Raw genomic sequence first — 23,281 nt, forward strand, 5'->3', positions numbered from 1 at the left:
CACCTCTGTTGTCTCTAATCCCTCTATGAACAGACCATGACACTAAACAGCAGACGTGTAACTCCAGCAAAAACTAATTGGTCAAATGACACTTGAACTTTTTAAATGAAAACAAAAAAGCACAATAAAGTTTTTATAGTCTGGATTTCTTTCTTTCTTTTTTTGTTGTTGTTTCGTTTTTTTCCTGGCTGACAACCATGCATGCAGACAAATAAACTAAGCTGGTGCACACAAGGAAGACACAACACGCAAGGACGGGAATAAACATAAGGTAAAATAACTAAAATACACAAAATCCTAAAATCCTGATACATTTCAATACTGCAGTCAGAGGAAATAAACCTAAAAGGTGTTCTGTCTTCAGGCAAAGTTATGAATATTTAACATCCCTTCAAGTTCCAGTGAGTCACTGCCAGTTACTGCCAGAAATATGATATATATATACACACAGACACAGACACACGTAATTAGAAAGAGGGAAGGAAATGTGTTTAAATTATCTTCATCTTAATTAAATTGCTTCCATATCTTAACGTCTGAAACATGAAATTGTTTTAAATATATATCTAAATAAATAAATAAATACATAAATATATATATAGAGAGAGAGCGAGAGAGTACATTAATAAAAATATTTAAAAATAATACATACATATACATTAATAATAATAAATACATTTATTTAATTTTTTTACATCATGTCTCTGTGCCATGAGGCCTCAATGCAATGTCAACAAAATACAAGTCTCTGCCTCCATCTTGTGGTGTATCTGTGTTATGATCACTAACTGTGTACATGTTATCAGATCATCAGGTTTTAATGTGTAATAATAATTCCTTTTTTTTTCCCTTCATGATAATAATCTATGTAAGTAAGCTCTTACTTACTTCTAGATCTTATTTGTACCCAAATGTTTAAATGCACTTATTGTAAGTCGCTTTGGATAAAAGCGTCTGCTAAATGACATGTAATGTAAGCTTTATTGAAAACGTCCAATGGCTCTTTTAAATTTAACACATATATATATATATATATATACACACACATACATACATACAGTGTATATATACATATATATACATAAACTATAATGAAGTGAATAAATTACTGCTTTATTGAAACTACCTCTGTGTATACTTGAGTACAACTTTACTTTTTCATTCAGCGCAGGATGGAGGGGGAAAATAACCTGCTGTTAATGTTTTTAGATGAGTTTTGCTTATATTTATTATTTATATAACAGTCAGAGAGACGGATTCATGGATCGTACAGTTTTACTTTCACTTTCATTTCTCTGACTCACACAGAACAGAAACAGTGACGGCGCAGTTTCGTTTCATCACGTTGTTCACATGTCACGTTAACTCTCGGTTTCCATTCGTACTTACGGTGGCCTAGAGGGTCATAATATTTGACTAATGTGTTTTGGTGTAAACATTACACATTACATTACATTGTTGAAATTAAGCGTTTTTAATAAAGAATAATGTGTTTTTTAGATTATTTTGTGAAATTGTGCTGTTTCCCTGAAATATTGACTGTTGTATAAAGTTTTTTTGAAAAGGTTATGAATGTTTATAGTATCTTATGCAGACTTTTGTTGTGAAAATGTGCCGTTTTTTGGCAAAATGACACGTGTCCAAATAGTGTTATACTAATAATCGTGGTGAAATTGTGCCGTTTGTCTGAAATATTGACTGTTTTGTGAAAATGTGCTGATTTTCTTACTTCATTCAATGTTTGTTGTTTTCTCTGCGTCCGTGACGTCATGTTGTGACTGTGTCTAGTTTAAGTTTCGTTTCTGGAGAACAGCTGATGATATAAAGCCGGTGCACGCAGAGCGTCGTCACGGACACACACAGACACTCGGACAGAGGCAGCATGTTCTCGTGGGGAGAACACAGTGGGACCGGGTTTCGGCTCCAGGACTCCCACGTCGTCCACACAGCAGCAGAGGCTGAAGTTCACTCCTTAAACCTCGGTTATCACGTCAGTGATTTGTCCGCGGGCCGCGGTGTTCTCGCGTTTGTCAAAACCAACGGGAACGCCTTCATCATCCGCACCAACGAGGGTAAAGATGGAAAAAGAGTCCGAGGGAAACAGAGTAAGCGTCACTTCTTCTTTTCCTCCCTGAATAACTTGATAACTTAATAAAACGTGTGTGTGATGTTTGTCTGTGTTGTTGTTGTTCTTCCAGAGTATGTCGAGTGTAAAGAGCTGTTTATCTGTGTTGTTGTTCTTCCAGAGTGTGTCCAGTGTAAAGAGCAGATCGAGGCTGTGAGTTGTTGTGATGATGTGGTCGCGCTGTTGTCAAAGGGAGGCTCTGTTTACTGTGTGGACACAACTGTGTCCCCCTTCACCCCCAGGTACTACTACTCTATTATTACCGTTATTAACAGTTATATGACAGGTAATAATATTCTGCTTGTTATAAAGAGTGACATGTTAAAGTTTGACCCTGTTTGATGGAGAGAGGTCTGTCAGACAGGGGCGTAACTACTAAGTGATTTCTTCACCTTCAAGTGCCACCACTTGTAGTTCCACCCAATTGTGTAATTGTGACCCAACCCTCTCCATAATCTGACAACACGTATCTGTTTTTATACTTTTATTTTGCTGACTTCCTGTGTAGGTATGTGTCAAGTCCCGCCCACTTTTGGCACTTTTCCACTATACCAGAGGTGTCCAAACTTTTAGATTACATAAAGTGAAGATTTCCGGGGGCCCAATGGTTCCTTCAGACCTTTTTTTAAACAGTAACTGTTAAAAAGTGTTTTATAATAATAATGATAACAACAATAATAATAATAATGATAATAATTTTATTTAGATTGTCAAAATATTCTCATCATCAGTTTCATGATGATGAGAATATTTGCTGCTTCTCCCAGACTTTTTGCAAATTCTAACAGCATTTTTTCCTGTTTCCTTGCCTCTCAGGAAGCCAGAAGTTCTGAACAACATTCCCGTTTCTCAGGTTGCCTGTGGAAGTGGGCATTCACTTGTCCTGACCAAAGGTAGCTAGCTGTGTGCTACATACAGAACATTTGAACCTGCTTTAAACATGGACCTCTTTACATTTATTTACTCCCAATATGTATGTTAGAAAGTAGAAATTAAAATCGTACTGACCTCAAGATCCTCAAGAAGTGTTGAGTGATTGGGCCTCGAGGCTCCTTATCAAACAGAGAAATACCTGGAGATGATGATAATGCTAGTGAGCAGAATGTAGCACAGAGACTCAATACACCAGGGAGGCAGGGATAATTAAATACAGGTGGAGCTCATTACACAGGTGAATCACGTCAACAATCACAGAGGAGGGAAAACAAGACGGAAAGTAAAACTAAACAAGGCACACACACGAGGAATTACTGCAAAATAAAACAGGAAACTGACTAGACACAAGGAAAATGGAAAAAAAAACAGGAAGCAAAGAAGTGTACTACTAATGAGATTTTGAACATTTTCAAGGGTTGAATTCAGAGGAAAATAGCTCAACCAACCCTCATTTTCAAGTCTTTTAAAAATCTAAATCTGGTGAGACAGATTTGCTTCTACCTACTGCAGAGCCACAGAGTGTCTAGTCTGGGCTGTAGAGTAAACAAAAAGCAACTCAGGGTTCCCACGGGTCCTTGAAATCCTTGAAAGTTTGTGAATTTAAAAAAAATTCAAGGACCTTGAAAGTTTTGGAAGATTGCCCTAAATAGACGTGGGCAAATATCTACCTACTTGATGCTAAGCTGTGTCAGCACATTCAGTCCTTGAATTTGAGGGAACCGGTCCTGGAAATTCTTTGAAAAGTCCTTGACTATGATGTCAACCAAGGTGTGGGAACCCTGGCAACTATTACACAGGGAGTGGGCACTATGAGCTTAAAATTATTATTACCACGATATTCCATCATGATATCGCAATAAAAATATTTGGGACGATAGATTTTTCACTGAATTTCAAAATAAAAGCGTACAGCCATAACGCCGTTATAACTTGATATTAATTGGCAGACCACATGGTGTCGATTATAGGACAACATGTGTCCTTTGAGACCTCCGACCTACAGAAGCAATGATGTCAAAACCTGTCATGCTATTTGAGAGAGACACTATCATAGAGTTGATTTCCCCCACAGATGGTCAGGTGTACACGTGGGGTCAGGACTCCAGGGGTCAGCTGGGTCTGGGGAAGAGGAGGCCCGGTGCAAACTCACCCCAGCAGCTCAAGTCTCTGTCTGCGATGCCGCTGGTTCGCGTCGCTGCAGGAGGAGAGCAGAGCTTTGCCCTCTCTGTCTCTGGAGGCGTGTTTGGCTGGGGCAGAAACGACCGCGGACAGCTCGGACTGGGAGACACTGCAGGTGCTGTACATCTGTACATGTGTCTGTCTGTATCCAACCTCAGTACTTTCTTAGTATTCAACTTCCTCTGTATGACCTAATACCAAAAATGAATAAATAGAAATAAATAAGAGAGCAAAACGTTGTTCAATGTTCGACTGCAGGAAAAAAGTCCCAGGAATTTGGGAATTTTAGCTTGAAATATCCAATTGTACAGTAAAAATGTCTGATTTACAGTATACTAGTAGTCATAGATGTCCTGAACACAACCTAGTAAGTCTTGGCCAGAAATTTCTCAAAAACTTTACAGTAAAAATGTCTGATTTACAGTTTTGTAGTAGTCATAGATGTTGTGAACACAACCTAGTCAGTCTTGTCTAAAACTTGTGGAAATCTGTTTTTATTACATCTCAAAGTTCATAAATTGGCATCAAAAAAGGTAAAAAAAAAAATTGGCCAATAAGAGCCTGTCACAGAAAGAAGATAATTGATTGATAATCAATTATAATCAAATAATCATTGCAGCTCTACACACTATAATCAGTGTCTATATTTAAAAACCTAAATAATACCGAAAAACACTTCTATATATGCACTCACACATGAAAAGGAAATCAAAGTTAAATCCATGATTGACAAGATCTATTGGATCTACAGTACATGCCAAAGTAAAACTGCAGTTGTCTGTTTTTACATAATTTGCAGAATTTTGCCAGCAATAACAATGCATTTAAGAGACATGAATTTTAACTATAACTTATATTATACCCATGTGTTTGTTTTTTTTTCCTTTTCTGTAGACAGACACAAGCCAACTGCTGTGAAATGTCTGAACATGAAGAAAAGTGTTCAGATCTGCTGTGGGAAGGATCACACTGCCACTTTGACAAAGGTTTTTTAAAAATATATATATAATATATATAAAGTGTCTATATACTGTGTGGAAAAAAAACAAAAAAAAAATGAAATTGCTGAGCAGATTCATCCTTAGTTTTTGATTTACTCGCTAAGTGATAAACACCAGCCAAGCAAAGAAGTAATGACTTGATTTAAACCCTAGGGATTATGAGCTTAAAAAGTTTCTATTTAAAAAAAAAATGTAATTATACATTACTAACTTTACACTGGCACACACATACACAGGCGTTTAACTGTCGTTGTCACGTTGCTTCCTCAGGACGGTGCCGTGTTTACATTTGGCTCGGGTCAGTATGGGCAGCTCGGGCACAACTCGCTCCGCGACGAACTCCGTCCTCGTCTGGTTGCAGAGCTCTTGGGGGCAAAGGTCACCAAGATTGCATGTGGAATGTACAGTATCCCTTTTTTTTTTTAAATGACCTAGAAAATGGCCTGAATATCACTTGAAAGAGATCTGGAACCTGTTGTGCGTTATATTTTTCCAGGCATCACACGTTAGTGTTGACAGACTCTGACAAGGTCTACTCCTTTGGGTGTGGAAAGAAAGGGCAACTGGGACAAGGAGACACGGAGGGTCACCCGTCGGTGCCGCTGCCTGTTCAACTGCCACAAGGTATTAACATTTCGGGTATAAATATAAGTAAATCACAGGGATACAGTTAAAACTGATGTGAGTGAAATTCAGATTCTGAGTCATGTTGTGGGCTATTTATTTCGTTTTTGAGCGTTAGGTTTTGGAAATAATGACAGGACAAATGTGTTGTTGCCTCCTTGTTGGTATCGTTAGGTCACCGACACCAGTAGATATCCTACTAATTATTAATTTGTGTTAAATAATTATAATTTCAGGCAGCTGTGACAGTCCCAACATTAGAAACATCTACGCCGGAGGAAACTGCTCCTTTGCGACATGCACGTCTGATGAGGTACAAGCATGTATATAATTATTGCACGTCATGATGGATGGACGATGAACGTGGCCGTGAACTCAAGTCAAGTTCCCTTTGCAGGAGTCAAACACTGACGCCATCGGAAATGTCTCACTGTTTTGTCTCGAAGACGTGATTGACAAATGGACGTCCACATGTGATCCAAAGTCGTGGAAAAAGGTCAACCAGTAAGTACTTTGGAAATGTTCAAGTGTTTTCAGTGTTTCAGCAAAAAAATGAATCTTTTACCCTCAAGTTTTTGTTATATATAAGTCCACTTCTCATTTCTACTTATTCTTTTAAATGTTTTACTTTTTACTTTTTTTGTCTGATTGCAACAGGTCTTTGATTTATGTCTTCATGGGAGAGGTTTTCATATAAGCCCTCACAGGTTTCATACCTTTCCTTTGCACGTCTATCTCCTTCTACACTCTCACCCTCTATCAGTCCACTGTTCCTATCTAGTGGAGTTCTTTCCAAGACTATCATCTATGTAGTGCATCCCTCTTTTGTGTGTGTCTACTAAATGCTTCAATGTTAATGTAAAGCATTGAACACTGTTTTCTTAAAATGATGAAATCTTCACAGGGAAATCCACAGGGCGTTTTCCTCTGCAGCGTGTGCCAATCAAAGCTTCCTTGAGAAAAGGTAAACACCACGACACTGCGTGATTGTCAACAGTTCTTTCTCTCTGTACATCTGTAGTTCCTCTCATCAGCTGAGAAGAGACAGATGTGATAATATCGTATTGTGACTTAAATATTGTGATAGTATCGTATTCTGGTGTACTTTGAATGAGTGCACTCTAAGCGACCTTTATTCGTCTTTAAAGGCGTCGTTAGCAGTATCTGAGATGTTTTTGCATCATCTTTGTATGACCTTGACCATGACCTTTTTCTTTGTTGCTGTTGTGGTTGCCTTCACAGCAAAGACAAACATTTCCAGACCTCAACAAAGTATCACGGCTTGAACTTGTCACTCGCAAGACACACTTTCAAGAAACTGGTGAAGAAGGAGAATGTTTTGGCAGAGGTGCGTATCTGATTATAAAGTATATCCAGTCTGGATGAAGGTGTTACTGCGAAAATGGCTCCATCTAATTACACCTTTAGAAGTATTGGAACAGTCAATCTTAACATCCCTTCCTCTAACTCCAGCTGCTCTGCACATACACTTGTTTTTGATTGAACAGGTAGAAGCCGCAGTCCTGCACTTGCTTCTTTCCTCTCATGAGCCGCCAGTGGGAGTGGAAGGTTTGAGGATCTTCCTGCTTCTCAGCGAGCTTCTGTTTAGGATCCAGAAACACAAAGGGCGACAGAGCACGAAGCTCACCGAGGCAGTTGCTGCCGCTGTGCTCGGCTTACCTGCCGAAAGCCTTCAGGTCATAGGTACTGTGACCTCTCCACATGTGACTTAAGCATGATATTATATTGTTATTGGATTTTTTTTGTAATATTTGCATTGGTCCTTGGTCTTAAAAACATGGTGGTGCTGACTCAATTTCAAATGGGACGCTTGTCTTTAATTATTAAATTCTCACTGGGATTGTTTCCAAACCTCTGCGTCTTCCTCCTCAGGAAACTGGTGGAACTCACTGTCGGCCTCCACCATGTCCAAATATGTTATGGTTTGGAAAAAAGCTCTCTCCGTCATCCTGTCGTCTAAGCCAGTTCCCCGCAACTCTGGAGTCCAAAATCTGCTGCTCGTCCTCCAGTGTATGTACAATGTAAGTATGCATTGTTAGGGCCCGAGCCATGAATGGCAGGGGCAGAAACGGCTCCTGGCACGAATTTGTGCAAGCAACCTATTGTTATCCTTCAGATTATTATTATATCCATGGCTTTGCGGTCATTTTTGAGGGGGTTAACGTGCATAAAAACTCTGTCGAACATATGATATTGGCATAGTTCCCGGACCTGTGTGTCGCTCAAGGGCCTTATAGCGGCCCCTAAGGCGAAAACGGAAGCAAATTGGGTTCCACCGAATTTCCCGAAACTTGTTGGTAAGATGTTATAGACCATGAAGAACAAAAAATGCGCCAATTCCTAGTTAATTCTATTTTCCATGGATGTCACACTCTTTATACTAAAGCTTTTTCACTTTGCTGAACAGGCCAACAGCAGGACGGCAGAATCCCACAGGATACCGTCAAGCGACTTTTGCCTGGTGGTCGATGTCAATTTTCTTCGAGAGGATCTGGGACATTGGATTACACAGTCGATGCACAAGGTACAAAAAAATTAATATTGTGGGGTTTTTTTAGTAGATCTGCAACTAACGATTATTTTTCATAATCGGTTAACCTGTTGATTATTTTCTCGATGAATCAAGTAATCGTTTGGTCCAGATAAAGTTATCATAAGGTTTTCTTTTGTCCACAAACCAAACATTTTCAGATCAAATCATTTCGTTGTCAATTGAAGCAAAGAAACCAGAAAATAATTCACATATAAGAAGCTGAAAAATCAGAAAGCTTGTTTAAATTATTGGAAGAAAAAAAACAATTTTACAACTTTACAAACTACTTGACGATTAATTAAGTAATGGATTAAAGGGCAGTTTCACCTATTTTTTTTTTCCCATTTGGTCAAATGAAGAATAACCTTAAAATCATTATCATTGTTTAATATATTATATTTATTTTATATATATCATGTATATGTTTGGGTGAAGTGGCCCTTTAATAATCAAATAGTCGTTTGATTATTAATTTTGAGTATGACGAATGACATGTATGCTTTTTTCCATACAGAATTCAAATGCCAAGCCACTTATCCTTTGTAGCTTTCCATTCATGATGGATCTGCAGTCAAAGAAACTGGTTTTTGACATGTATACTAATACCACCAAGGTAAGCTTATATCAAGACATGTCTAATTCTCTTTTATCAGTGTATATTATAATAACAACAATAATAATAATAATTATATAATGCATCAGTCGTGAAAGCAGATATTGTGGGGGAATAAATCTGTTCATTCTCATTGCAGATGATGACAATGGGGCACTTCTGGTGGAATAAGTTTACACAATGTGGACCTGAAAATTTGCCTCCTGACCTGTTCTTTAACCTGGACCTGAGGCGAGACGCACTTTTAGAGGACACTTTTGAAGAACTGGCTGCTGTTCCTCACAGTGACTACAGAAGAATGCTTGCAGTAAATAAGATTGCAATAACTTGGCTGGAAGAATGATGTTCAGCTTCTCTGGGATGAGTTAAAAACCCATTTCTTTTCTCTTTTAGGTCCAGTTTGATGAAAACTTTGCATATGACAACGTCCACATGAAAGACTTCTTTTATGACATCTTTCATGAGATGGTATCAGCTGAGTCGGAGATGTTCATTTTCAATGACGCCAAAACACTGGCATGGTTCCCCTCCAGGGTAAGACTTGAAAAAATATTGTTCAATAGTTTGAATATGACTTTAGCTGTAGGTAGTAATTTTTTAAAAAAAAAATGCAAACAATATTCATTTTTGTTTGTGGTGCTTTTCCATGATGCAGTTCAACACGGTATGGTATCAGGCATTTCCAGACGTGGAAAGTAATGAATTAGATTTACTCGCATTACTGTAATTGAGTAGGTTTTTTGTGTAAAGTAATTTTTAAAATGTGTCATTTCACTTTTACTTAAGTATGATTTTAGTACTGTACTTCACTACATTTTAAATCACATCCGGTACTGAGTAAAAATTGTTGGCCTGAATAAATAAAATGAAAACACCGGAAACTTTGGCAGTGAATGATGAGGACAGGTGGACGATGAGGAATGGTGAATTGGGTGAGTGAGAAAGTTAAAGCATTTGTGACCTTTGACCCATGTTGACTGATATCAACAGATGTTATCAAAATAGTGATACTTTTACTTGAGTAGAATATTTCAGTACTCTTTCCACGTCGTGTTCCATTACTTCAACGTGGGCGGGGTCATGCACTGTGACGTCGTTTTACACGCAAACCCAAACAATGGAGGACATCAAGGTGATGGCGTCTGCAACTCGACAGACCACGTGTATATTTTGCGGGCAGCGGTCTTGTGTGCTCGCTGTAACGTTCTTTCCAGTTTTAAAAAATGGCGGATTTGTTTCTAGGGTCGGACGTTGCACCCATGACTTCCAGCGACGACACTCCCTAACAAATTCGTAGCTGGCAGTCTTTTGACATCACATTTTAGTATAGGCTCAGCTCGCTTGGAACCTTTTGCTAATGGAAAAGCAAAAAAAAGCCAAGTTGTACTGTATAGTAGAACTGTATAATGGAAAGGCCTCATTAGATTTAAACTCCCTACCTGAAAAAGTCAGTTCACTTGCATTTTCATTGTAAATTAAAGGCTTACTGTATTCAGTGGGTTTTAATTGTCTCACCAGCCAACACAAGACCATCACAGGTACTTCCTATTTGGAGTTCTTTGTGGATTGGCTTTGTACAACAAGTGCATCATTTACCTGCCCTTCCCGATGGCTTTGTTCAAGAAGCTGCTTGGTGTGAAGCCCTCAATTGAGGACATGATGGAATTCTGTCCCCGTGTTGGAAAGTGAGTGGAATCCCATGAAGATTTACTGTACTACATTGTGTAACCTTGACAACGCTTGAACAACACCATTGCTTCTGTTCTGTTTCAAGGTGTCTGCTGTCCATCCTGGAAGAGTACACGGATCGGGACATTAAAAGCCTAGAAATGGATTTTTTAGTAAGTGTATTACAGATGATCAATAACATGGTCCATTTATCCTCTTGCTCTCTTATTCAGCCGAGCAACTACATAGCAATTATACTGTCTTTCATCACAGATCAACTGGGATGGGACAGATGTTGACCTTGACCCGGAAAATCCTGAAAAACCAGTGACAAGTCAAACGAAGTAAGGGGCTGTGAAAGCATTTAGTCTTTTTCACACAATACAGTGCAGATATGTCATTATTTGACAAACTGGGTCGTCAAACTTGTTTAGTGCCCTCCTCACGTGTAAATGTGTTGTAGATTTCACTACCTTACTACCTTTAAGACTGGCAGGTTATTTTTGTAACTTAGTTGTTGAGGTGAGAAACTTAAAAAAACCCTCAGATTTAGATCTGATATGAAAAGAAAAGAAGCCGAGCAAGAAAAATGTGCTCAGTTGTTGGCATCGTTTTTAACCTTTCTAATGAGGTTTTGTTAAAATGAAAAAAAAAGCTTGGGACACTTAATATCCTCAGATACATCTTCAGGTTGGTCATACTTTAAGCAATAAAAAATATACTTTGGTTTCAATTGTTATTTATAACTTGGAAGCATGTAAAAAGAAAAACATAGGACCCAGAATTGATCCTTGAGGTACACCACATGTTGTACAGTGAAAAGATAGTCAAGGGAGATTTGAATTGGACTTGTTTCGTGTGAAATAACGCGAGACAGCCGAAAGTGACACTTGTGTGCAGCTATATGTCAGATTAACACCAAGTTTGCCAAACAGGAAGGAGTTTGTGGACGCCTATGTCAACCACGCCTTCAACACCTCAGTGAAAAGTGTGTTTACGGAGTTCAAGCAAGGCTTCTTCAAGGTGTGTTGCCAGGACATGGTGAAGCTGTTCCAGCCAAAGGAGCTACAGGAAATGCTGGTGGGCAGAGACTTCCACGCCTGGGAAAGACTGAAACAGGTGCATTCAAAACAAGAGCCCCTAATTTTCTCAAATTTCACAAATAGTTTATTGCATGGTCAATAGTCTAAAAAATTGGTAACAGATGTGATTTCTTATCTCTTTTTTTGTGCTGCAAATAGGACACAATATATGAGGGCGAGTACCATGTTGATCACCCAACCATACAGATGTTTTGGGATGTTTTTGAAGAGCTGACTGAGGATCAGAAGAAAAGCTTCCTATGTAAGTGTTATTCCTTATTTTAACACATGAAACACACTAGAATTTAGACATTTCAGTTAAATTTATATCACTAATGTAATCCGTCTTTATTTGGACATTGCTTCTTATAATTATAAATTGAAATCAATGTAGTAAGATTTAATGTATGTTAGACTGTAAACTATTTTTTTTAGCTATTTATGCACAGAATAAAGGGATATTTATGTCAGGAGGATTTTAAGTATTTAGGGTCAACAGACCAGAGCAGTAGAGATTGTGGAAAAGAGGTGAATAAACATGTTCAAGCTGGTTGGAATGGGTGTGATAAAAGAGTATCAGCCAGAATGAAAGGAAAGATATACAAGACAGTGGTGAGACCAGCGATGCTGTATGGTCTCGAGACAGTGGCACTGAGGAAAAGACAGGAGCAGAGCTGGAGGTAGCAGAGATGAAGATGTTGAGGTTCTCTTTGGGAGTGACAAAGATGGATAGGATCAGGAATGAGTCAATCAGATGAACAGCCTTTTAGATGTTTTGGAGATAAGGTCAGAGAGGCCAGAATGACAATCGGACAACTTGCCAAGTTCAAGTATACATGTGGAGGAAAAAATTGAACGCCAAGTCCTACTCCAGTCCGACTAACTGTATTCATAAAGGAGTAATCAGACTATAAATCACATTATCCAGGTATGTTAGTACAACTAAGACTAGCTCAGACTGACATGTTTATATGACATTAAAAAACATATGTTTTATTGCACAGAATACATTGTCATTTAAAATCAAACTGTAAAGTAGATGGGGGATGCTTAAAATCAATAAAAATGAGGTTGTCATTAGCAGTAAGAGCTCCCTGTCTGAACAGTCTGAACTTAGTAGAGCAGTGCAAGCATTTATGCCAAGGATGATGATAAAATGAAAATGGAGAAGCTGACTGATTATCACTTTTTCCTTTAACAAGGGTTCGTGACAGGTTTTGATAGGGTTCCTATTCATGGGATGGCAAATATCCAGATGAAAATTCGGGTAAAAGAAGAGTGGAACCTCCCTGACGACCAGTACTACCCTAAGTCACACACATGTTTCTCTGCCCTGGAGCTTCCCTTCTACTCAACAAGGGAGGTTATGCAAACCAAGCTGACAGAGGCCCTGAGCAATAAACGTAAAAACTAAAAGTGATTGTGGAAGACTGTGCCCACACCTATTCCCAGTATCTGCATTGCAAAGACGACTTAACACCCATCCATTATCTACCGCTCTATCCTCCACGTCGATGCCAGTCCCAGCTGACATGGGGCGAAAAAGGTCACCAATCCATCACAGGACCAACATACAGAGGCAAACAACCATTCACTCTCACACGTGCAGTCAATTTACAGGACTGTGGGAGGAAACCCACAAGATCCCAGGTATTTTTGCTGCAATGCAACAGTGCTAGCTACCACACCACCGTGTGACCCACGGTTTAACAAGGTGACAGCCATTGATAAGAGGACTTCTGTGTTGGCAAACATGCATTAAAATGTCTTGTGTACATATGTGTATACGCAGTGGATGTGAATGTAAAAAAGAAAAATACTGTTATAAATTTTGTGTGAACCTTTAAAAGAAAATCTCATGCTCATTTATATTATTTATTTTTTTCCCAATGGAACTTCTCAGGAAATAATATGATCATGTTTTCTTGGCAAATCTTCTCAAATTGTTGCAAGAGCTCTTATAAAAATGTATATAAATCACAACTTAATAATTGTTATCGTAATTTAAGTCCAAGCATTGGCTGTCAAAAAAGCTTCACTGAACCAATTAAAAGTGAATTGAAGAGCTGCATTAATATGTGTATTAGAAGAAATACAATACAGGTATACTGTCAGAACAATTAGCACTTTACTTGATATGTATATATATTGTACACTTATTGACATTATATTAAAATTGAATCATTATATTTTCATTAACATTCCATTTTCTACAACAACAACAAAAATCACTGTAAAATAAAATGTGCATTAACCACATCACTGTTAAATACAACAGTGGTGACACTGTGGGCTTTGTTATTGGAACAGGGGAATTTCCCTTGGATTAAAAAAATTAAAGTGTTATGAAGAGAAAGTGGCATTTTTGTTGTCCTTCTATACGATACTATACGATACTAATATGTGTGGTGGTACCTGAAACGAGAGCTATCAACAATGAGTACAAATGAAATGGGTGTAAATCCTGAAAAGCAACTTTTTAGTCTAAACAAGGAATGAAATCAGATTCAGGCTGCTTACAACACCATTTATCTGGCTTATACTGCCCTCTAGTGGCCAAACAAAGTGACTATGGCATTTGGTCATCTCTAAAGCAATAAACCAGACATGATTGTAATAAGCTGATTAAAATAGCAACAATGAACATATACCATTGACTACACACACTGAATAAAAGTTAAATAAAACTAATAAACACCATGAATTGTAATAGACGCATTGCACTATTTACCCCAGATCGTGTGTCGAAGAACTTTGAACTGGATTGAAGAACTTTGGGAATGACAAAGAATTCCTATGAAGAACTATGCAGTGTGTTCAAGAGCTTTGAACTGCTATGAAGAACGTTAGAAATTTGAAGTCCTTTGAAGAACTTTGAACCTTTGAAGAACTTTGAGCTTTAAACTGTGGTGTAAAGAAACTATTAGGAGCAGAAGTTGGCAAAGGAAAAAGAGGAAAGTTGATTTGGGCGGCAGTAAGGCAAAGAAGAACACTTCAGAGCTGAGATATGGAGCAGAGCGGAGGTCATCTGGAGCAGGAACTGATCTGCTGTCCGATCTGTCTCGATTCACTCACAAATCCTGTGACTATTCCCTGTGGACACAGCTTCTGTATGAAGTGTATTAAAACCAACTGGGATGTACAAGAAGACAACAGTAGCTGCAGCTGCCCTCAGTGTAGACGGACCTTTATACCGAGGCCCAATCTGGTGAAAAACATCATGTTTGCAGCTTTGGTGGAGAAGCTGAAGAGGACCGGACTACAACCCGCTCCTGCGGATAACTGCTACGCTGGACCGGGGGATGTGACCTGTGATGTCTGCACAAGGAGGAAAATTAAAGCCTTTAAAACGTGTTTGCTTTGTTTGGTGTCATACTGTGAGAAACACCTCCGGCCTCATTATGAATCGCCTCCATTAAAAAAACACACGCTGTTAGACGTCCAGGAGACGTTCTGCCGCACGGCTCAGCACATGGACTCAAAGGGAAAGAGCGCCCAGCAGAGTCGCCAGGACAGAGTGGTGAAAGAGGTGACGCCGAGGCAAGGAAGTTTTGTTTATCAAGTACATTTCATACACCAACAGATAAAAGACACAGAGACGGAGTGAAAAATAAATAAATGGTTTAAAACAGGACACACTCACTGATGTTGTTTTACCACCCTGTCAGATACAGAACAAACATGAGTCCAAGTCTATCATGGATAGAGGAGCTCCCTAAACACCTGAAGCTTCAGCAGCTGATGGACCAAAACAAAAAACAGGTACAAACAGCCATGTTGTTACAGCATGGGTGGAGAATAAGAACTTTTGTAAAACATTATAAAACATTTGTAAACCTAACATGTTCTCTTTTTACTATAGTTGCAGAGACTGAAAGAAAAACGTGAAAAGGTGTCAGCATTGGAGAGCCAGATCAAGGCAATTCAAAATGAATTAAAGGGACTGGCCTCTGAAGTCAAACAGTGAGTATCATCTGAGACAATGTAGTGATGTTGTATGAGTGACTACTCATTGCTATCAAATACAATCAGAAGAAGAAGAGTTGCTATTATGGTCTGTATTTATATAGAGCTTGTCTTTTCTTGATGAGCTGCTTTACACTATAGTTTTCACCCATTCACACATCTTTCATACCCATTCACACGCTGCAACGTGGGGTTAAGTGTCTTGCTCAAGGACCCTCCTCACTTTTTTAATACTTGTACTTCTAAAACTGAAGAACATTTTATATCAGTATAATCAATGTCATATACTTTAAGACTTTTGCTTAAGTAATATTATAAAACGGGACTTCTACCAAAGTCGTTTTCTGGTAAGTATCCCTTTTAGGTACTTCATGTCCAGTACAGGACAGGTGATTAGTAGTAGTATTATTATTATTGTGTAAAGTTACAGAAAATCAAACATAAACCCAACATTTCTACAAACCTCTCCTTCCTCCAAACTACACATGGCACATTCCCTCAGGCACCTGGTTTGGTTGTTGATTACAACTAAGAGCTTAGCCATGAGAGTTGTCTGTAAGAGTTGTCTGTAACATAACTTTGTGTTTAACTTAAAAACGCTTTTTTGCAGATTGGGGAAGGAGTTGGAAAAGACAGAGTGCGAGAGCAGAGACAAAAGGTCCCCTCAAGAAGTCAACATAAAACACTTAGGAATTAAAATTAAGATAGAAAAATTAGAAGAAAGGTTAAAAGAGTCTGCCCTTGCTCCTGGGACAATGACGCAGGAAAGTGAACAGGTAAAAACACACTAACTTTGGCTGTTGATGTTATTTTTCATTAAGCATGCTGCATGCTTGTGTAATAATTTTTATTTAGTTTGGACTTTTTTTTAAATGAGTCCGTTTTATTTAGTTTTAAGAGCGGGTTTGCTTGTTTTTATTGATTTGTTTAATCAATTTATTTTGTAAATGCTTAGTTTTTATTGGTTTTATCAGAATTTGAGGTACTACTTGTTGCAGTTTTGGTCCAATTTTCTCCCTCACTCTTTCAGTGAAGGCTCAGGCATAAAAACAGATTTTCTGTTCATTTGGATGATTTTGTGTCCTCCACAGCTCCTCTCTCCTGTGGGGTGCCACAAGGCTCAATCCTCAGGCCCCTCCTGTTCTCACTTTAATTACTTTTCTATAGGAACCATCATGAGGAAGCGCAAACATATAATTTCACATGTTTGTTCTTCAATGTAGTAATAAAGATAATAGGTCGATAACAAATCTCTAGTCTGATAAAATGGTGTTATTGTCAATTTTAAGGAAGTGCTGTGTTTGTGTGACAGACACTGGGAGCAGCACAGAGGCCAAGGGGGCCTCAGTTCAGACCAAGGCAAATTGTACAACAGATCCAGGTAAATGCAAAGTACCTAGGTTTGCATATCACACACATAATATATATAATCTTCATTTTTATTGTTAATAGGAATTAGGGCTGTCACTTTAATGAATCTCCAGTCTGCGTTGTGTTATTGTCAATGTTAAGGTGTGTTGTATTTGTGTGACAGATACTGGGAGCAGCACAGAGGCCACAGCGGATTTGGATGAACATAGGCCTCCAATATTCTTGTCAGACCCAGGTAATGCCCGCACAAACTGGTTTGCATGTCACACAGTCGACAATTGTGAGTAGAATCACAACAGGTTTAGCTGTTTATTTTAGTTCCGTGACTGTGTCAGCGCAGAATCTGCTTTTCCAATCATTAATTCCTAACTTTATGATTGATTGAGGCTTGATTGACTGTTAAAGAAACACAGCTCATTGTGTGACCTCTTTCTTTCTTCCCATGCTGCCGAGGAGCAATCAGAACAGCAGTACCAGCAGAACAAGTAGTTTTTGGAATGTAATTAGATGTGTCCAATTGTTGGATTTTTGGTGGTTTCCAGTGTCTGGAGCATTGAGTGCCCACAAATATACACATCAAAAGCCCTTTCTACAGACACATTTACATGCTAGCCCTTCAGATTAACATTTCCAAAGCTACCACTACCTCTTTACCTGCCCCACCCACTGCCTTCACACCTTCTGATTCACACAAACCTCCTCCAGACAGGCACTACTGATATTATACAGTACATCCATTGTCCCATTCAAAATCTCCCCCGCACAATCTCATTGACTGAGTTACCCTCCCTAAAGAAAACAACCAGCAAAGAATTGCTCGTTGTTCAAATCCAATCCCTCACACCCACAGAGACTCCCAGGTAGCTGAAACCATGGGTATCAAGAAAGCAATGGTGTGTTTCCACCGGCTTGCAAGTATAACTTTTCAGGTGCTATTGTTGCGAGGACCATCGAAGCGCAATTGCGTACCATTCGACCGAATATACAGATCAGTTGCCAACCAGCTTCCTCTGACTCTTGCTTGAATCTGGATCTAGTTTACTTGAAGTAGTTCTTGTCAATTCCATCAGCTCTCAAATGGCCAATAAAGCATAAACAGTGGTAAAGTTGTACAGCTAAAGAAATACAAGCCAAAATCTCTCCAAGAAACTGTAATAAAAAAAGGGGGAACTCGAGTTGCATTCCATTGATCTGGTACAATGTTGAGAAGTTTTAAATATTGTGTTGATTTCGAAATTGATTGTTGTAGGCTTCAACAAGCAGCGAGACACCTGGCCGTAGCAGGAGCAGAAGATAAAGAAATGGAAAGACACACATGCGTAAGTGATCTATTGGTCTATTATTTCATTATTACATAATGAATGTCATTTTTACAGTTTTTAAAACAAAATAAAATAAATGGTGTTTTTTGTCAATAAAAGGCTGCTTTATCATGTTGAATAAAGGCTGAACATTAGAGAAATTATAGCGGTAAAAGCAGTAGTTGACTAAATTGACTTTTTCTGTTCACAAAGAATAAATCTTAACTTTTGACTGTGAATTCATTTGCCAGAACTAAGCTCAACAATATCAAACTGCATTCGAACTGAAATACTAAAGGAAGAGTTTGATTTTGTTGAAGGATAGAATGTATGTATTGAATGTAACAGCCTTCAATTTTCACTAATACTAATACTTTTACCTGTGGCTTGTTTGTCTCCAGTTTGGTTTTTGTTGTACTTAGGTTTCAGTGAAGGTCTTGTTCTCGTTGGAGTACCTGGAAAGGTTCTGTTTTGGTTTCACGTTATATTTAATGTTCTATTTTTTGTCATTTATTCTATTAAATGTTCTTGTTCTGATAGTAAACTTTGAATGTTAAGCCTGTGTGTTGTAATAGCTTTCTTTCCAGCCACAAGGAGAATCCTTAGCAGGTGTTTTTGTCCCTTACATGCACAGTTCCTTCCACATATTCAAGATATAAAACTAGACTAAAACCAGGAATCATATAGTATGTCACTTAGTGAATACTCTTCCACAAAGGTTGAACATAATGTGTGTGTGTGTGGTTTGGTTCATTGTCTCCAGCCTGAATGTTCAACTGTTTCCACCAGCTCGCCTCGGCACGGTTAAATTGTGTTTCCACTAGCATAGTACTAGACCAGGAGTCTCAAACTTGCGGCCTGCCAGTCGATGTTACTTTGAAATGATTAAATTCAACATTTAATTATATATAAGCCTGTCAACTGCTTTAATTACAATTGTCTACATGTATATTTTGATTTTGTGTATTAATTTTGTTTTATTATTGTTTTTGGTGGCTCTGTCTGTCTGTCTGTGTGCATGCTTCCGCACTTGCTTGCAACATGAGCAACAGAGGCTTATTAGAATTTGTTAGAATTTAGAATAACTTTTTTATAATTGACCCTGCCGTGACAGAGGCTTGTTGTGTGAATGGGGTGAGGTCTGCCATCTCTGATTGCCTTGATTCTGGCTGCTTTTGTTATTTACAGGTTAATTTTGTGTCGTACATTTTTTGTGTGAACTATATAACAAAACAAACACTTTTACTTTGAAATGCTGTGCGATGTCATCCTAAGTATTTGTAATTACAACATCATGATGGATTACCAAGCTATCATTTGAATTTCTAATCACTAAACCATTCATTTTTCTGAATTGTTGACCAGACAAGAAGTTCACTGACCCCATTTTGAGTTTGAGGCCCCTGTACTAGACACAAGAATCAAGCCGAACAATACCAAACTGTAGATCGGTTAAAAAGACTTAATCCTAAAAACGTGGATTAATCAACAATAACCAGGGAAATGTCTAAAATCTCAATATTTAACAAAATATTCTGGTGTGAGTCTAAACCTGCTGCTGTATTTCAGTCTGTGCTCCGGTCATGGACGAAGTACTGAACAAATACTTTTAATTAACTGATTCTAAATGATTCAGTTAAACTGAAAACAACTGCTTTACAAGTCACGCAGCCGTGCAGTGATGACTCCGCCCACGTTGAGCAGGTACTATTTTTGTAGTGGAAAGCCAACCTACCGTGCCGTGGTGTGGCGAGTCGAGACGAGCTGGGACCATAGTGGGAAAGGGCTGTAAATGTGGTTCTTTTCTTCAATTCAGTGAATGTTTAGTAGTTTTGTGTGTCTTCCACATATCATGACACTGCTGACTGACTTCGAGGACTTATTTCCGGGTTGCGCGACCCATGGAGCATGCGCAGTAGAGTTACTCCCACAATGCCCCTCGGTTCCAGATACATTTGGAGCGCGCAGAGCACACACACAGGACAAGTTTGTTTTCGTGTCGCGCGCGGTTCGTTGTCGGTGCTTTGGCACATGTGGAAAAACAAACATGTCAGAAGAAGAAGGACAGACGTGTTACACGATCGAGGTAGTGCTGGGAGACGATACCGAGAGCAATATTAGTGTCTCTGACTCGTCGTCAGAGGATGAAGATCTTTTGTATCCTGACGACACGGAAGATAGTCGTGATTTAGATTACGTTCCCCCGCCATCGTCAAGGTATGGGATGTCTTCTAAATGTTCTGTATGTAGAGATTGCATTGGTGTCAACAATTCAATCTATGTAGAGGTAGCATCTTTGTCAGGGCACGATTCTGGCTTAGTTATTAGTCTGAAGACAGGGCACACATTCTGCATGTGTATATGTGTATATATACATGTATAGCCATTCAGGAAATTAAGAATATATTAAATGAAAGTCTGAATATAGAATGAAACTTGAATATATAGAATGGAAGTATGAAAGTATATGAAATACATCAAACAATTACATTTTCATAGAGGGACTAAAAACTTCATCCTCAGGTGCCTACACACACACACACACACATATATATATATATATATATACAGTGTGTTTATTTGTACGAACTGTTTTTGCTTTTGTGTTGACAACCACTGAATGAATGTATTTGTTTTTCTTCCACATTTGGGTTTGCAGTGATGACGACGACGAAGACGAGGATGAGGATTGTGAGTTGCCCCTAACCAGTTTTCGAAGACCACCTACAACGAAGCGGAAAACAAAAGCACGTCGTCGCTGCTCGATGCCAGTAGATTTACAAACGTCACAGTCAACTCAAACAGAGCCATCAGCGTCTTCCTCCACCTCTCAGCGGAAGAAAGCACACTGCTCCAACCCGGTAGATGTACAACCCTCACAGTCAACTCAAACAGAGCAACCAGCACGCTGCTCCACCCCGGTAGATGTAAAACCCCCACAGTCACCTCAACCAGGACCATCAGCACCTACTCCCACCTCTCAGCAGGAGAAAGCACGCTGCTCCACCCCGGGAGATGTACAACCCTCACAATCACCTCAATCAAGCCCATCACCAACTACCCCCACCTCTCAGCGGAAGAGAGCACGCTCTCCGGGAAGTTTTACTCCATCTAGGAAATCGTCTAGAAAAAGGAGGTTGACATTTGCAGAGAATGGGGATGGGGACGGGGACAAGTGGCAAGACAGAGAGGAGGAGGACATCAAACCCAATCCTCTCAGATTCACGCCGGCCCAGAAACCTGGCCCCACATTTGACACCAGCACAGCATGGTCTCCACTCAGCCTCTTCCAGCTTTTCTTCTCGGCTTCTGTGGTCAAAACAATAATTGAAAACACAAATGCCAACGCTGCCAAAAGAAAGGAAGCTGGGTTGAAGTTCAAGTGGGAAGAGCTCACGGTGAAGGACTTTTACACATTTTTAGCCATCATTGTTTACACTGGCCTTGTGTCAGTCCACCACAGGGCAGATTACTGGAGGCAGCAATGGCCATACAACTTCTCCTTCCCCAAGGAAAAGATGTCCCGGGACCGCTTTGAAGCCATTTTGTGGTCACTTCATCTGAGTGACCCAAAGGAAGATGTAGAAAATGAAAAGAAAAGGAACACTGCCAACTACGACAGACTTTTCAAAATAAAGCCCCTGTACGACGAGATTGTGAGTGCCTGCAAAGCCAATTTCCAGCCCTATCAGAATCTGTCCATTGATGAGCGGATGGTTGCCAGCAAAGCCCGCATCAGCATGAAGCAGTATGTCAAGAACAAGCCCACAAAATGGGGATACAAACTTTTTGTGCTGGCTGATTCATCTATAGGCTACACATGGAATTTTAACGTGTACACAGACAAAACTGAGTCCTCCATAGTCCACAGTCTGAGTTACACAGCTGTGATGAACTTTATGGTTTTTCCTCTCCTCGGTAGTGGCTACACATTGTACACTGACCACTTTTACACAAGCCCCTCTCTCTTCACAGATTTGTCCAAAAAGAACATTGGCTGTTGTGGGACTATCAAGAAACATCACAGTGGCTTCCCACAGACCGAGACCAACGATCTGCCCAAAAAGGCAGAAAGGGGGGACATTCGTTGGATGAGGAATGGCAAGCTCCTCTTCGTGAAGTGGATGGACACGAGAGAGGTTTCGATGTGCTCCACAGTGCATCGGTCCTACAGTGGGCAGACCGTGAAGAGAAGAGTGAAGGAGGCTGGCGCGTGGAAATTCAAATCCATACCTGTTCCGGACTGCATCTTGGACTACAATAAGCACATGGGTGGTGTGGATTTGTCTGATTCACTGATTGGATTTTACTCTGTCCACCGGAAGACAATGAAGTGGTACAAGAGTTTTTTTTTTCACTTTATGGACATTTCCGTTGTCAACAGTTTCCTCTTACACACGGAGCTGTTTAAGTTCAGGAAGGACTCCACCCTGAAAAAGCCCCTCACTCAGAAGATCTTCAGGGAGCATTTGGTGAAGAACATGATGGAGTTTGCTGGAGCATCAGTAGAGACGCCACCACGGCCCCGAACCACTTGCATGCCCTTATTCTATGACAATGGGGAGGGAAGGGCCAGGAAGCACTGCAAGAAGTGTCAAAATGATGGGATATCCAGGGTGAAGACAGCAGTGTATTGTAGGAAATGTAATGTTCCTCTCTGCCTCTCTTCAAAGAAGAACTGCTTCCAGTTGTGGCATGATGGAAAGAAAAATCGTTTGTAAATAAATGGACAATGTGTATCATGTGTTTGAGTAGTGTAAATAGCTGTGTTTTTTCAGTTATAGAAATACTTGGTTTGTATTTTGATAAAAAAAATAAATCTATTTGATTTTTCAATATTCAGTTTCTTTTTGAAATAGGA

At 39.4% G+C, this 23,281-nt stretch overlaps 3 protein-coding genes across 4 annotated transcripts in view; all 3 read left to right on the forward strand.

The window, feature by feature from the left end:
• Positions 1–1,810: 1,810 nt before the first annotated feature.
• LOC131469603 (probable E3 ubiquitin-protein ligase HERC3) lies at positions 1,811–14,108 on the forward strand. 2 transcript variants are annotated; one of them, XM_058644735.1, is made up of 23 exons: positions 1,811–2,105; positions 2,247–2,367; positions 2,942–3,018; positions 4,134–4,355; positions 5,135–5,226; positions 5,512–5,642; positions 5,738–5,865; positions 6,102–6,178; positions 6,251–6,369; positions 6,770–6,829; positions 7,108–7,213; positions 7,374–7,569; positions 7,759–7,907; positions 8,294–8,410; positions 8,934–9,032; positions 9,172–9,339; positions 9,426–9,566; positions 10,551–10,717; positions 10,807–10,873; positions 10,974–11,044; positions 11,636–11,819; positions 11,942–12,044; positions 12,985–14,108. In XM_058644735.1, exons 1-23 carry the CDS (start codon positions 1,883–1,885, stop codon positions 13,194–13,196), a joined length of 3,030 nt encoding a protein of 1,009 aa, XP_058500718.1. In that variant the 5' UTR covers positions 1,811–1,882; the 3' UTR covers positions 13,197–14,108. The 2 variants fall into 2 exon arrangements, with proteins under 2 accessions (XP_058500718.1, XP_058500719.1); XM_058644736.1 differs by having other exon boundaries at positions 6,263–6,369.
• A 398-nt stretch (positions 14,109–14,506) lies between these two features.
• Positions 14,507–23,281, forward strand: part of snrkb (SNF related kinase b) — a 29,500-nt gene continuing 20,725 nt past the window's right edge. Inside the window, exons 1-6 of the mRNA XM_058644739.1 lie at positions 14,507–15,544; positions 15,645–15,745; positions 16,359–16,524; positions 17,061–17,129; positions 17,283–17,354; positions 18,369–18,438. The gene's annotated coding sequence lies outside the window, so the exon portion shown is untranslated. The remainder of the gene's footprint in view (positions 15,545–15,644; positions 15,746–16,358; positions 16,525–17,060; positions 17,130–17,282; positions 17,355–18,368; positions 18,439–23,281) is intronic.
• Positions 20,240–23,256, forward strand: LOC131469604 (piggyBac transposable element-derived protein 4-like). Its single transcript, XM_058644737.1, has 2 exons — positions 20,240–20,637; positions 21,080–23,256. Exons 1-2 carry the CDS (start codon positions 20,240–20,242, stop codon positions 23,139–23,141), a joined length of 2,460 nt encoding a protein of 819 aa, XP_058500720.1. The 3' UTR covers positions 23,142–23,256.

Source organism: Solea solea, chromosome 12 (genome assembly GCF_958295425.1).
Source record: "Solea solea chromosome 12, fSolSol10.1, whole genome shotgun sequence".
Classification (NCBI taxonomy): domain Eukaryota; kingdom Metazoa; phylum Chordata; class Actinopteri; order Pleuronectiformes; family Soleidae; genus Solea; species Solea solea.

Coding starts and splice junctions, on each gene's coding strand:
- LOC131469603 (XM_058644735.1), top strand. CDS start 1,883: ATGTTCTCGTGGGGAGAACACAGTGGGACCGGGTTTCGGCTCCAGGAC. Junction 5,227..5,511: donor ACACTGCCACTTTGACAAAG/GTTTTTTAAAAA, acceptor TTGCTTCCTCAG/GACGGTGCCGTGTTTACATT. Junction 10,718..10,806: donor TTCTGTCCCCGTGTTGGAAA/GTGAGTGGAATC, acceptor TTCTGTTTCAAG/GTGTCTGCTGTCCATCCTGG.
- LOC131469604 (XM_058644737.1), top strand. CDS start 20,240: ATGTTTAGTAGTTTTGTGTGTCTTCCACATATCATGACACTGCTGACT. Junction 20,638..21,079: donor GTTCCCCCGCCATCGTCAAG/GTATGGGATGTC, acceptor TTGGGTTTGCAG/TGATGACGACGACGAAGACG.